Raw genomic sequence first — 14,961 nt, 5'->3', positions numbered from 1 at the left:
CTCTCTGTCCAGGGGCTTCAAAAAGGTCCAGGTTCACATTCGGCGGGTCCCAATGGAGAACCCCCTTTCTCTTCCTCCTCCTCCCCTCAGACCTCATTCTCTTCCTCTGGCATTCTGAATCAGGTTGGACATTCCTCTGGGCCCTGCACTGCCTCCTCCTCAGCCTCTTCTTTATCCCCCACCTCTCCCCAGACCACACCCAACCACTTGTCCTCGCCTCCCCACTCCGCTACTACCTCAGGGGTCCACACCAAAGACACCACGCCGTCAGCGGGCAGCAACGGCAGCGGCGGCGCAGCTGCCACGTTGCCTTCGGGTCAGGAGGCTGCCGTCAGGCATTCCGCAGGGACAGCCCTTAGTCCCAGCACCACCCCCGCGCAGGGATTGACTAATCACGTCCAGACGCGGGTGACGGACAGCTCTGCTGGCCTGTCTCAGCCTGGCTCTCCTGCCCTCGGCGTGCTCAGTTCAGACAATCCTCAGCTCTCAGCCTTGCTAAAGGGAAAAGCCAATACTACCAGTAATGACGATAACAATAACTACAGTAACCATGGAGGGCCTTCCTCAGAGAAAATCAACAACGTCCACCCGGGTCTCCACGGTGCCACCAAGCCAACATCAGAGCACTCAGTGGCGTCCTCGCCGCTTTCAGCCACTGCTACGCCCTCTCCACGCACGGCTGACCCTCATGCCACCAACAGCCTCTCCTGCCTTAACAGCCCGTCCAACACCAACAGCCAGGGGCCCACGCTCAATGGGAAGGGGCTGGAGGACTCCCAGAGCCCAATGAAGGTAGAGCCTTCTGGCGGAGCTCACAGACACAATGCCACTGCTGGTCTGGCACCTTGGTCCTCGTTTTCCATCTACCCCAGCTCCAGTGAAGTCCTCAAAGCATGCAGGTAAGAAGCATACACGGCACCATTTATTCCACGTCGAGCTATGACCAGCTATCGTAGTAAAAGTGTCTTTGTGTGTGTGTTTGGGTCTCAGAGAGAGAGAGAGAGACACTATGTAAGAATGAATACATGATGTGGTGAATCCTTTGATAGCGGAACATTTTTTGAGTCGTGTTTTTGCCTCCTTTTAATGTCATATATGTTGGTCATTTGAAAGCAAGCAAGTGTATTAAACCAACAAAATGATTGTTCACGTGATGTTTTAGAACAACTAGTTACAGTGGTTGTGATGGGAACATTGGGAGATTACAGCAAACAGTTTAACTAAGTAGATTAACCAACCAGGAGCTGTGTTACTGAGTGAGGTGTGTGGGCAAAACGCTGGTCACACCAGCCCTTTGTCCAGGGAAAAAGACGACGCCGCGTGACGCTTAGTGTGTGTGGTAGTCGCGAAGCAGCATACACACTCAGCTGTGAAATCAAGTGTAGAAGTGATTATTGTGTAGATCCGTTGGTGCATTTGCACAGTGTCATGACATTTAGACCCCGCGCTGTGTTCTGATCGTATTCGTCGTCATCATTATCATCTTGTTTGGATAACTTTGTGTCTTTGAGACTGAACTGCGTAAACACTTTTCACTGTACCATCATGACACCTGAGCTGATGACAGACCTAAATTCGATGGGTACATCTTTGGGCGTGTGCGTACGCGCGTCTACTTGGATTTTGTTTCCTCTATAGAGCCGACATGACGCTGCAAACTTGCCTCAGTCACCGAGGCTCACTTCACTTTTTAAGCAAGTCTGATCTGAGTCCTTTAGTTTTGGGCCAGCCCCCGTGCAGGGTCCTCTGCTATGCCACATTCACATCATATTATTCAGACCGTTTCTATGGGCAGCCAAGTCGAAAGAAACGTTCACCTAAGCTTCCCAGTTGAAATTCCAAGTTTGTAGAGTTGCCGGTGGATGCGTCCAAGGAAAATCCAATAGTTACACTAATACAGTCAAATCTTGTAACTTAAAAGGATCCATACACAGTTTCCTTATATTTTGCTTCACTTGTTGACAAACCACTGCAAGAAATGAACCACGGCGGGCGTAATCAGTGGGGTAACCATTTTGGAATAATGCGAGAATGCTCCCAAGTTGGAACAGTGGAAAGTCTTCACATTCTGCCAAAAATTACACCAGAGTAGCATTGGGCCCGTGTCGGCTTGCGCAAGTTGAAGTGCTGTCTGCTGCTCTTCTATTGGTCAGAAACCACTCACCAACAGCCACTCGCTGGCAGTCTTCGAAAATTCAGTGGTGTCATGCATGTAGATACAATGCATATGCCAAAGACTCTGGGTATCTGGTTCAAAGGGCAACAGCCCTCCTGGCATACTCAGAGTGAAGTAGGGCATCTGCGGGTCCGGTAAAGGAAATATCGCTGATTTCATTTTCCGCAAAAGAAAACCTATAAAGGTGTTAAAAAGTCTTAAATTTCTTCCTCAAAGGTATAAAATATTTTTTCTAGTCTGCAGTAGGCCGCAATGTTAGTTAGGAAATGTTTTTGTAAGGTTGATTTTGGCCAAAACTGGCTGGAAAACCTCTAGTACCGTTGTTCCAGACTTCTGATATAACGTGTCGTTTTTTCTTTGGTTAATCCATCCATCCATTTTCTGCTGCTTATCCAGGTCCAGTTTGTGGTTCATTGTTTATTATTGATATTATTAGGAATTATTGTTGTAAAAAGTGGTGTAAATGTCAATAAACTCATGCACTTGGCAAATGATTCTAGGCCTTACCTTCCCCACTGGTTTCCATGGAAGTCTTTCATTCCTTGCTCAGTATGACTGTGACACAGGTATTAAATTACATTGTGTGTGTTTTTAAAAAGGTCTTAAAAAGTCTTTAAGTTTAACTCGGTAAACCGGCAGAAACCCTGCACCAAGAATTCTAAGTGTGTGTAGCAGGACGGATTCATTTAGAGAAGCTTTGATTAGCTCTAAATATCCCTGTTACACAGATTACTCCACTGCTACGGCTCAGTAAAGAAATTTTGATTGGAAAGGTTAACGTCTGAGTCACAGGTCTCCAAGTTCAATGACGTGCTGACTCTGTAAACTAAAATGTCCCAAAATTTGAGCGGTTATGTACATAGTTGATTGCAAGTGTTTTGTTGTTAGGCGTGTTTGAGCTCAGGGGAATGAAGTAACATAATTCAGTGTTCTTTGGAAGAGGCGAGGTTAACATGGGAGAAGAATGTAAACTGTATTTTCCCCTCGCAGATGCTTGTTTTTGTAAAGAAGCCTGTCCTGCAAACTGCATTGTGTCGCACACGTGTGGTTGTTTGTTGTCGGCGACAGCCTGCATTAACTGAGCTGATGAACTGACCGATTTCTCTCCCCCACGCTCTGGCTGCAGGAATCTGGGGAAGAACGGCCTGTCGACTAGCAGCATCCTCCTGGATAAGTGTCCCCCGCCACGACCCCCCCGCCCGCCCTCTCCTCCACTGCCGAAGGACAAGCTCAATCCTCCGACGCCCAGTATTTATGTGCGTACAGCTCAGTGCACCGTAGAAGGAGAAGTATTCACGATGTTGTGGTGTGCAGTGTTAGAGCAACAGTATCTAAAGCACCAAAATACAAACACTCTCAGTCCGCTCCTCTTAAATGTGTTGATTCTCCCAATAAGTCTGGAGCCAGTCTACGTTCCCTGACCCCTCCTGTGTCTCCTCTCTGACATACAGCTAGAAAACAAGAGGGATGCCTTCTTCCCTCCCCTCCATCAGTTCTGCACCAACCCCACCAACCCGGTCACCGTCATCAGAGGACTGGCTGGAGCACTCAAACTAGGTAAGAGGCCGAAAAACACGTACTCCGCTCTGCTGAGGTGCAGCACGGTGAATTATTATGTTTCTAGCGTCTAAATTAGTTTGATTTAGCGGATTAGTAGAGTTTTACATGATGCAGTGAAAGCAGCTGTGGACACGGGCAACTGGATGTTTCTGTCCTCCCCAGTCTCACGTGGCTCTGTGGGTGTGTCTCTGTAATCATGGGAGAGCGTGTGTTCTGTGGACACATTTGACATGTATGACAACAGCACCACCTGCAAGTGGAAAATGTTACTGCACATGTTTGCTGTAGAGAAAACTTAGTTGGGATGCCAAGAATTTACAAACATCTGCTCCCCTATTACAATGACCTGCTGCCCTGTTATGTAAGAGATTGTTCACTGCTCATTTCTAAGAGATTATATTATGTTCTGACAAAACAGCTACAAAGCCCACAACCCACCTACCCTGCTCCCTCTAACCTTAGTCTAATACTGACCGTCATAGGGACGGGCAAGCACCTTTGATTGCAAGTGTCCCAAGCTGTTCTCCTTCAGTCATAAGATCGGAATAATGGTTCAATGAAAACTCATTTTAAGATAAAACACACATATAAAAATCACTGTATCTTTTTGGTTTTTTGGGGGTTTTTTTTGGTAAATGTCATTGTAAACAAGGCATTTATTTTTCACTAACTGCTCTTGTTCCTTGGCTCCTCTCTTCCTTTCCATCCTACACACACAGACTTGGGCCTGTTCTCTACTAAGACGCTGGTGGAGGCCAACCCAGACCATCTGGTCGAGGTGAGGACCCAGTTAGCTCAGCCCACTGATGAGAACTGGGACCCCAGCGGCAGCAGGAAGATGTGGCGCTGCGAGAGCAGCCGCTCCCACACCACCATCATCAAATACGCCCAGTACCAGGCCTCGTCCTTCCAGGAGTCTCTACGGGTCAGTGGGGGGGTGGATGCGCACACTAAAGACACACGAATGCTGGGTGCTGGAAAACTGATATGTGCCACCGAACGAACTGAAGTTCAACCAGTTTGTCTTTCCGTTAGTCTCTTGCTGTATTAAAATGAAAACACGTAGCCATGAACATTTGAATGATATCATGTAGCCACGCAGCAATGACCACTGGTTGCCGTTGTTATATATTTCATCAGAAATAGATTGTATGACCTAAAATAATATAGGAGTCGAATGAGCCGTTACCAGACGTGTTTATTAACGTGGCAATCTCGAAGATTTCAGTCCTGGTTGATGTGGCGACACCCGTAGTTTCTGGTGGTAACAGCAAATACGGCTTAATACTACAGGTCGCAGAGTTGTGGGGGCAGGGAAAACAAATTATTGCGGTTTTAATAAAGAAGTCAGGCAATAACTGGCCTCTTCCCGTCATTCTGTGAGCAGCCGCGAACTGACTTTATGCTGCGCACGGCATGAGTCTGCGAAACAGCAGGGCACAGTGACAGGAGCTGGTTACCTGGCTGACAGGTTGGAGGTGTGCGGCCTGTCGCCTGCAGCTCTTCAGTTAACAGGTCACTACCACTGCTCCTCCTTGTTCCGTCACTCAAAACGAGCCGCTGTCCAGAAATGCCCAAAATGACCCTTGTTATGTTTTCTAGCTGCATTTTTGTAGAACGACAACGGTAAATGCTGAGCTCACTGACAAACACATTGCGTTTCCTGTGGATACTTCATGATAAAAGTCAACGTGTGTTTTTCCGGTTAAATGTCTTTAATGTGAAGCTGCCGCAGTAGGAAATGTTCGGTTTTCATTAGCAGTAATTTAATACAGCATACAGCCCGCAAAACTGCAAATATTCGACCACTGCAGTAGGTTCATCAGTGGCCATAGGCTCAGTCGCCATTGTGTTTCCTCATCCAGCGACAGACAGGGACTTAACAGACAGTTCCTTAAATGAAAATCTTTGAGATTGCCACTTTAATTGCACAATAAGAATATTACCTGGAACGCAGTTTCAGATTTATCTCTAAACGAGTTCCAATCAAACGTCAAAACTTTATTATTACCGAGAGCTAATTCTAAGCACTGATCCAAAAGTATTCAACACTTCAAGTGCATTCGTTTTGTGAACTTTGTGACAGGAGGAGAATGAGAAGAAGAAGGAGATGGAAGCAGAAGCAAGTTCCTCAGACAGGTAACTTTTCTTTGCCTTGCTGTGTCCTCGGGTTTCAGTTCCCGGAGCGTGTGCGGGTTTTTTCTGTTACTCACCACATTGTACTCTCGTGCTTTGTTAGTGTGATGCGGCGGCGGAAAGGGCCTTTCAAACACATCAAGTTTGGCACCAACATCGACCTCTCTGATGAAAAGAAGTGAGTGAGCTGTCGAACATATTCGATGGATCTGGTTGCCTGAACCATCACGCGTCTTCTCAAATGATGTTGTTTTTGATCGGATCTGACCTGTGACCTTTTCCCTGTACAGGTGGAAACAGCAGCTCCAGGAGTTGGCTAAGCTGCCGGCTTTTGCCAGGGTGGTATCGGCCGGGAACCTGCTCAGCCATGTAGGACACACCATCCTGGGCATGAACACTGTGCAGCTCTACATGAAGGTGCCAGGGAGCAGGACACCAGGTATACGCGGACACGAACAAGAAACCCTGTCGTCCGTATTGTCGTCCTCCTCACTCCGTTAGTAATCACGTCCTTGTCTTTTGTAGGTCATCAAGAGAACAACAATTTCTGCTCAGTCAACATCAACATTGGTCCTGGGGACTGTGAGTGGTTTGCTGTGCCTGAACCCTACTGGGGCGTCATCAACGACTTCTGTGAAAGGTACGTCACTAGAAAGGATCGCTTGAAGGTTTCTCAGTTAATCCCCAGAGTTGACACTGACAACTATGCTTGGTATTTTTGTCATTTTTAAACCTCCTTTTACAGGAACAACATCAACTTCCTGATGGGTTCTTGGTGGCCCAACCTGGAGGACCTGTACGAGACCAACGTGCCTGTTTATCGCTTCATCCAGCGTCCCGGTGACTTGGTGTGGCTCAACACGGGCACTATTCACTGGGTTCAGGCTATCGGCTGGTGCAACAACATTGCGTGGAATGTCGGACCCCTCACAGGTGAGATAAGGAGAGGAATTATGGTACGTCGGTGCTCATTACAGCGCTGCCTGCCGAGATAAAGTAAAGCCTCTGGCAAGATTCTCATCGCTCCAAAGTGTCAGTACAGGCTCCAGGTCATGGCGCCGACAAAGCGTCCGGAGGCTTCGTAAACCTCCGCTGGATGAACACACAAGTTTCCACTGAGAAGCAGGTGAAATGAAGAGTGTCTCTCCGTTTTTGTCCCTAGCCCATCAGTACAAGCTGGCAGTGGAGCGTTATGAGTGGAACAAACTACAGAGTGTCAAATCCATCGTCCCCATGATCCACCTGTCCTGGAACATGGCCAGGAACATCAAAGTGTCAGACCACAGGCTCTTTGAGATGATCAAGTGAGAGCTCGTCGATTCTCATAAATGGAAAAACCCTCATTTGTCACGTGACTGTTGAGACCACTGCTCGTGTGTTCTGCGTGACCCTGAACTCACCCAGCATGTGTTCCTGTGTGTCAGGTATTGTTTGCTGCGGACTCTGAAGCAGTGTCAGATGCAGCGGGAGCTGCTGTTGGCCGCCGGGAAGGAGCTGGTGTGGCACGGGAGGACCCAGAACGAGCCGGCACACTACTGCAGCATCTGTGAGGTAAGGACAGGTCTGCGTGTGTGTGTGTGTGTGTGTGTGTGTGCGTGTGTGTGTGTGTGTGAGACATTTGTCTCTTACGCCTTCGCGTCTCTCTTCTGTCTGCCTCCTGTGCCTAGGTGGAGGTGTTCGACCTGCTCTTTGTGACCAGCGAGAGCAACAGCAGGAAGACTTACGTGGTGCACTGCCAGGACTGTGCCCGTAGGGGGAGCACCAACCTGGACAACTTTGTGGTGCTAGAGCAGTACAAGATAGAGGACCTGATGCAGGTTTATGACCAGTTCACGCTTGTAAGTATCAGGCACAAAACCACCAGAAACACGGGTCTCGTTCAGACCAGAGTGGATCAGTTTCAGCAGAAAGGAGGCCGTTGATGCTTCCTGTGAAAGTTTCATGAGTTTTGTCTGAGGGGCTCAGCGTGTTCTTGATTTTTCTGTCCGCAGGCGAGTCCCCTGCCTTCCTCCTCTTGATGGTAACGCTCTGTTGTTCTGAGGACAGTTAGAACCACAATGGACTTAATCGGAAACTCTCCGGAAACCTTTCTTTTTTTTTTTTTTTTCCTTCTGATATTCAGGAAGTAAGCCGGCAGTCCTCCAACTGCGCTCTGTAGCTATCCCGAAAGGCAGCTGCGTGAAAGCTGTGTGTCTATGCAACCCGCCCAGAGTGGTGTGCCTCCCCCCAGTGGACTGGAGGGGAACGGCAGCTCCTCCTGTCATCATGACCAGACTGTTCTACTGCTGGCCCAGCTGGACTTCACTAGAAAACACACAAGATCCCACATAAAAATGATGAAATAAAGTTTTGTACATATTATGTTTTAACTGGCGACACAAAGCAACACAAAGACTACTGACTTGCTAGTTTCCTTTTTCCATTTTTTTTGTATTCTTTTTGTGGGGTGACACAAGAGCTTTGTTCCCTCCCCCCTCCATGAGATGATTAATTAGCATAGCTGGTCTTTTGTATGTTAGACACCTCCTCGGTCAGGAAAACAAGATAAAAGTCGTTTTGTAATGTGAAAAGTTGAGTGACACCCCCCCCTTTTTTTTTTTCTTTTTTTTTTAAATCAGTTCAAACGTTAAATTTAGTTTTGCTGGAACTATGATGAGCCTTTGGTTACTTTTTTGGGGTGAGGGAGAGGAGATCATTTGTAGACAAACAACAGCCAAGTCACAGAGAAAAAGGGTTGCACATAGACAAAAGAGTGAACTTTAATTTGTGTTTTTTATTTTGATGTAAATTTACACTATTTATAAATGCATATTTATTGCTTGAAAATATTTGTTGATGGAATGCTGTAATTTTTTTTTTTTTCCAGAGTACCTGCCATTAAATTTGAAGGAGCCTTGTGATTTTAAGCACGGCCCCTCATACGTTTTCTATATAAATAAAACTGCTTAGTAAGCATTGTACAGAGACCTTACCTTGAAATGGGTTTATTGTTTGAAGGATGTTTTATGCGTCAATAAACGAAAACTGTCTTTATTTACATCTGCAGCTCTGTTCTAGTTATTCGGAGTCATCATTGAGACTTCTGTTTTCAGTAACCTTCCGGTCAGGGGGGCTGTGGGGGCCTTTCCAAAAGCTTCAGCTTGCCTCTTGAAGTGTTTCGTCGGTGGGTTTTGAGGTTTGCTTTGGACCATTGTCCTGTTGTAGAAGCCCGACTCTCTGCACGTTCTCTTTCTTGACTGACCGCAGGACATTTGCATCCTGAATTTGTTGAGAGAGGAATCCGTTCTTCCCTCCGTCCTTGTCCTCGTGTCCCCTCTGCCACTGGCCGCCACACACCCCCGAAGAATGATTTCTCCACCCCCTCGATTAACAGTTAGCAAGCTGTTCTTTTCATCGAACGCCGCTGCTTTTTTTTCCCTCCGAACGCACCTTTGGCCATTGTGGCCAAAGAGCTACACTTTTCCCTCCACGCACTAGTTTCCAAAATGACTCTGGCTGATCCAGATGTTTCTTTGCAGACTTCAGATGTTGACCTTAGTGATGAGGTGGCAGGTGATTTTTTTTTTTATTTTCCCCCCCCTCTGATGACTCTTCGCTGTGCACCCCGTTTGTACATCGGTGCTCAGCGCTGCGCGGTGGAACAGTTCACCACCACTCCTGCGTCAGCTAAACTTTCCTGCAGCTCCTGTCCAGTCATTACAGTCATGAGGGAGTTTTCTTTGCCCCTCTGCCAAGCAGACGTTCAGTTTTATCTGAAAGTTTTCTTGGTCCTCCACATCTTGTCTTGATTTCCACAGTTTCCCTTATCTGCCAGTCCCTAATGACATTTCTGACGGTGGAAATTTTGAGCTGGAACACTCTTTTTATAGCTTCCCCTGCTTTGTCAGCATCAACCAGCTTCACTTTCAGATCCTCAGTCAGCTGCTTGGAACCACTGTCTGCCGAGCTCGATGAAAGCACCAAAACAGAGAACGGTACCACGTTACAGAGAGGTTGGTGGGTGCAGGTAGTACACCCCGAGGTGTGTGTTGTTGTGTTGGTTAGTAACAAGGAGGCTGCGACGCCGGGACCAGTTTGGAGTTGAGCTCTGTTTATTCTGACAACAGATGATAAAGCGGAACCTCCATGGAAATGACAGAGAGAAGTAAAGGAGGGGGTTTGAATTTGAGGCCTTTCTACTCAGGTATTAACTATAATTTTAGAGGTTTTGTGTAATTATATAAACCATTGCTGAGTGAAAACATGACCCAGTTCCACTGGTCGGAGACTGAGGCTGGAGATCGGGAGGAGCAGGTCTGAGGCTGGACCGGTCAAGAGCAGGCCCAGTGTTTTATTAGCACAATCTAAGAGCTGCTGCAGATTTTCAGTGGGTTCATTTACAGTCCCGAGGATCAGTCCCGTCCTCTAAGAAGGATGGGTTCTGTTTTTTCAACCTTGTCGTAATGCAGCACTCCCGCGCCCGTACGTCCACTGGAAGAGTCGTGAGTCGCTGTGAACGTTCCTCCTGTTCACACGGGCTGTGAAGGCGTCGGTTCCTCGTCTCATTCCTGTTCAAGAAGAAGAACAAACCTACAGGTTCAGTCAAAGCTAATATAAGTCTCCAGCCGTCTGACGTGGTCAGATCGCACGTGTGTCTTCCAAAGCTACTGTGGTTTAGTACAACATTCCTTTCTCTAACTGTCCCTCCACTGTAGCTCAGCAGGGAAACACCTGCGCTACCGACTGGATGTTACTCTGACCGAGTCGGGAGGACGGTGGCTTTTGTTCCCCGTCTCTCACACCGGAAGCAGATTAGGAAGTGGTACCTTCACGGCCGGTATGAACAGGAGGAATGGTTACGGCAACCAAAAACTGTCTCACTTTATCTATGGGTGCGTGGTAACTGTTATAAGAGGGAAAAAATGGGAATCGATCCTTTAAGAATATATGATAAAGATCATTTTTGAAAGTATAAACCTCACTGAGAGACAACTTTATTTAGAAAGTGCCGTTTCTATTGGCTTCCATTTAAATCATTTTGTACAACTTCAGGCTTCCAAATATGTATATGAATATATAAGTGAGATGCCTGTATTCAAAAAGACATTTATCCTGGTTTTCAGGGCTTAACTGATAGAGCAAGAATGAGAAGCTGTTCAACACTAAAGTCCAAGGACACATTTTATTAAGGTGTCGAACAAGGATTCGATGGATTGTCATGAAATTTTCCCCCGTTTCCCAGAGTTTGAATTGGACAACCGCATTTACTTCGAACGCCTGGGCCGCAGACCACAAATTTTTTCCCCTTGATTTTTCTTCATCTTACCCCGCGATCGTACTTACAGTGTGTGTCATCACACTAGATGAAGGCTCCGCGTCCGTCCCGCCTGAAGAACACAGCGACGCACTGGCAACTTCATGGCTGCCATTTGTCCATCTCAGTCGGTCTCCTCATCTACAGCAGGCTGCCAGGAAAACTCCTCCTTTGCCAAGTGGATCACCAGGAGGACCATCAAAGCTGTTTCCCACATAAGAGTGGGACTCTTTCTTAAATTATTTCACATGGCAAATATCTTGGCAATATATTGGGCAGAGTAAACGCTTTTAAACGCTGAAACCCGGGTCCCGAAATTATGCAAATTCTTATTTTAATTTGGCCCCAAAAAACGTAGAAAATCAAAGCGCTTGCGTTGGATCTAAACCAAGAGCTAATGCGAGAACAGTTCTGGGCTACCGAGCAAGTGAGAACAATACAGATGGCAGAGCGCGGAGGAAGGACACGTTATCCAAGGAGTTATACATGTTTAATAGTCGCTTGAGGTTTAAAAAAACGATTCTGCACCCTATTAGTTTCTCAAGGAGTTTTTAATAGCTGTAACGTCCATAAATGTTAAGCGTATTAAAAAGGAGATACAGTAGTTTCACGTTCAGAGACAACCTGTGATTAGAAGAGCAGCAGCCTGATTTCTTGTTTTTTCCATGGGAGCATTGTTTGTTTTTTTTTCACCAGTGAGCACCAGTGGTGCCACAGTCAGATCCCCACAAAATGACAGAGAAATAATGCCTCATTAAATGTCTCCGCGGTGCATCCAGTTGACCGGCTCCGGTGGGGAACCCTTCTCATCTGAGTGAAGTCTAGGAGCACAGGGGAAGAGGAAAAACCTTGGGCAGAAAATAACGAAGCCGAACAAAGTAGGTATGAGAAATCAAAAGCTTTTCTGATGTTTGTCTATAATCAATACAAGGTTTGATCTTTTTTTTCCCCCCCTCAGTAGGTCACTGTGTGTGGTAATTAAACCATGCGCGGCTCAGTTTTTAGGTCCACTGCACAAGATTTACTTTACAGCCTCCTGAAAGAAGACCTGCTAATGCCATGATTTACGGGGGATGAAAAGAGGAAGTCTGACAATTGTCGGTTTGTAAAAGAGGAACAGAAAGCATTCTCTGACTCCACGAATGAATAGATTAAAATGACGCAACAAGCCCAATGAATACTTGACTGATTTACGCGGTCTTCTGCCGTGCCGGATTCAGCCTGACAGTGGGTAAAAGGACCCCATCACCGCGTTCTGATGTAAAAACCGGAGAGAATATACCCAGCACTGCACAAAATCGGTCATCAGTTGTAATCAAAGTGCTTTTAGCGAGCGGCCTGGCTCTGGGGATGGCAGCGTCGGCCTGTCCATCCGCCACTGTGATCCGGACTCAAAACGTCTCAACAACATTTGGATCGATTGTCATGCAAATGTCGTTCAGACGTTCGTGATGCCCAGAGGATGAATCCCAGTGACTTTGGTGATCCTCTGATTTTTCCTCAGCAGGTTCATTTTTCCGGTTTTAAAAAGCAGCATCAATGGAAAAAGCAGTGCCTGCACACTGACCCCAAGCCGCCAAATGTATTCAGAGAGACAGCGTTTTGATCCGAGTCGGGTCAAAAAGCACTAATGATCCCAGCATTTTGACCTGCCGAAAAAACCAACCGAGATCAAAACCTTGTTCTGTCACATCATTTTTTTTGCAGCTTGGAGTCAGTGTGCAGGCGTTTCTTTTTTTTTTTCCTTCGGACCCCCTCATAACCAGTGGTTTCAAGGAAAAAAAACAAAAAAACCCAACAGAAACAAAAGGCAGAGAGCACAGGCAACCTGTCAGTGCTAACTCTGAAATGCCTCTTGTCAAGAGTCCATGAGAGGAAATTAAAAGGCAGATGTGCACATATTTCCCCTTTCTCTAATTTATGCCAAATCTTTTTCACGTGTCACCTAAATCAGACAACTTATTGAGAGATAGGGAATGACACGCCCGCATGGTTCACACCTTTGCAGTATGAAGCACCAGTACAGAATGCCTATTCATGTCTCTTAATGCAAACCGCAAAGGTTATTTTTTTAAGAGCTCTATCAGTACCTTGTAGTTGCCTTACATTCTGTCATATTCACATAAAATACATTGGTGAGACTGGTTTAAAGGCAATATTAGAAGCAGGAGATGGTAACAAATACCCCCACCGGATGCTGAAGTACGTTTGATTGTTATTGGTCCATAGGACACGCAGGTGGAGTTTGTCGGCCTAGTCTCAGAGTGTGTCAGGCGCGTCTCCCTGAAAGACAGTCGACGCCAAATAAATGCCTGGAGTTGTAGCACGACGTCGTCTGGGATTAATCTAGGTACGTACTGTACCAAACAGGACGCATTCCAGCTCTTTGTGTGCCGGTGCTGTTTGGTCCCCAATCACTGCTAACGCGACTGAACGGGGTCTTGATATGACCCACTTTGTGGAACAGTACAACTCCTCGCACCAGGGGACATGACCAGGAAATATGAATGGAATAAATCTATGTAAAAACAATAAATTAAATAAAACAGAGTAAATTAATAATAAATTATAAACCTTCGTGTTTTCAAAACATCTAATTGTTGTGCCATGTTATATATAACCGTCGGGCTCGGAGTCAGAACATTTCTTCAAACGAAAACACGCTTTCTCATCAACCTCTTGCTGTGCGGATGGTTTTGGTTTTACGTGTCCAGGTTTTTTAGACATCAGCCGCTGATACTCCTGCCACCGGCGTCACAGCACAGTGGAGATGAATGATGTTTTGTCCGTCAACGCTGACATTTAAAGAAGAAAGACTCTAAAGCCCTGCTACTGGCTCTGTGACTCCATACTGGGCACAGTGGTGCATTGAGCTGAATGTTAATGTCAGCGTGCTCCCGATGACAACGCTAACATGCCGATGTTCGGCGGGTAAAGTGTTTGCCATGTTCACAATCACAGCGTGCTAGCATGCTAAGATTCGCTAATTAGAAAATAAACCAAATACAATTGAGGCTGGTGGGAATGTCAGAGGTTTTGACGGTTTTTGGTCATAAACCAAAGTACTAGAAAAAAAAAAAAATTCGACCTGATGATGGCGCTGGATGAAACGTCAGAGGATCACCAAAGTCAGAGGGAATTGTCCTCTTGGAACCATGAGTGTCTGTAAAAAAATTTGCAGCAAATCCATCAAGCAGACGTTGAAATAGTTCACAGGAAATGTGATGGTGGCGCTAGAGCATAACTCAAGGGATCCCCATATTCGGAAGGACTCATCCTCTGGGGAACACGATTGTCCGTACAGAATTTCATGTCAGCCCATCCAGTAGGTTATGAGATGTTTCAGTCTGAAGCAAAGTGGTGGACCAATCTAACGACACACTGACCGACCGATCAACACTGGAACCTACAAGTAGCCGCTCAAGAATTCAAGATTTTATTTTCCAAAACGGATGTTTTTGTTTTCTCACTGGAACGACACAACAAACATGTTAATGCCGACCCGGTGCCAATCCAACTCCGCTTCCGCCGGCTAACAGCCGCCGCTCGTGCCGTTTCACAGGTCGAAATTCACGTTGCTGCCAAATGGATGGACAGATTATAGAAACCAAACCGTACTGGATCGCAATCCTCGCCTGCCGACGCTGAGAAAAATGTTTGCCGTTGGTTTTTAAGGCTCAGCACAGTGGGGCTCCTACATATATTTGTGACTCGTCAACCCCTTGCAAGCCAGATCGCTGCAGGAGATCCTCTGGCAGGGCCCCTCTAGCTGCCCCCGGTCTCACCCCATCACTAA

General features: G+C 46.5%; 1 protein-coding gene across 2 annotated transcripts in view; it reads left to right on the top strand.

The window, feature by feature from the left end:
• Positions 1 to 8,900, top strand: part of kdm6a (lysine (K)-specific demethylase 6A) — a 41,966-nt gene extending 33,066 nt beyond the window's left edge. Inside the window, exons 18-30 of one of the 2 annotated variants that reach the window (XM_040147805.1) lie at positions 13 to 899; positions 3,303 to 3,432; positions 3,628 to 3,733; positions 4,456 to 4,661; positions 5,823 to 5,875; positions 5,976 to 6,050; positions 6,163 to 6,311; positions 6,398 to 6,512; positions 6,618 to 6,805; positions 7,035 to 7,176; positions 7,297 to 7,423; positions 7,540 to 7,710; positions 7,864 to 8,900. In XM_040147805.1, coding sequence (XP_040003739.1) covers positions 13 to 899; positions 3,303 to 3,432; positions 3,628 to 3,733; positions 4,456 to 4,661; positions 5,823 to 5,875; positions 5,976 to 6,050; positions 6,163 to 6,311; positions 6,398 to 6,512; positions 6,618 to 6,805; positions 7,035 to 7,176; positions 7,297 to 7,423; positions 7,540 to 7,710; positions 7,864 to 7,890 — 2,376 coding nt within the window. In that variant the 3' untranslated portion in view covers positions 7,891 to 8,900. Of the gene's footprint in view, positions 1 to 12; positions 900 to 3,302; positions 3,433 to 3,627; positions 3,734 to 4,455; positions 4,662 to 5,822; positions 5,876 to 5,975; positions 6,051 to 6,162; positions 6,312 to 6,397; positions 6,513 to 6,617; positions 6,806 to 7,034; positions 7,177 to 7,296; positions 7,424 to 7,539 lie in introns of both variants that reach the window. The other variant, XM_040147804.1, reaches the window with a different exon arrangement.
• The last annotated feature ends 6,061 nt before the right edge of the window (positions 8,901 to 14,961 follow it).

This window comes from Xiphias gladius, chromosome 16, assembly GCF_016859285.1.
Source record: "Xiphias gladius isolate SHS-SW01 ecotype Sanya breed wild chromosome 16, ASM1685928v1, whole genome shotgun sequence".
Lineage (NCBI taxonomy): Eukaryota > Metazoa > Chordata > Actinopteri > Istiophoriformes > Xiphiidae > Xiphias > Xiphias gladius.
This window is presented reverse-complemented; position numbering and strand designations above follow the sequence as displayed.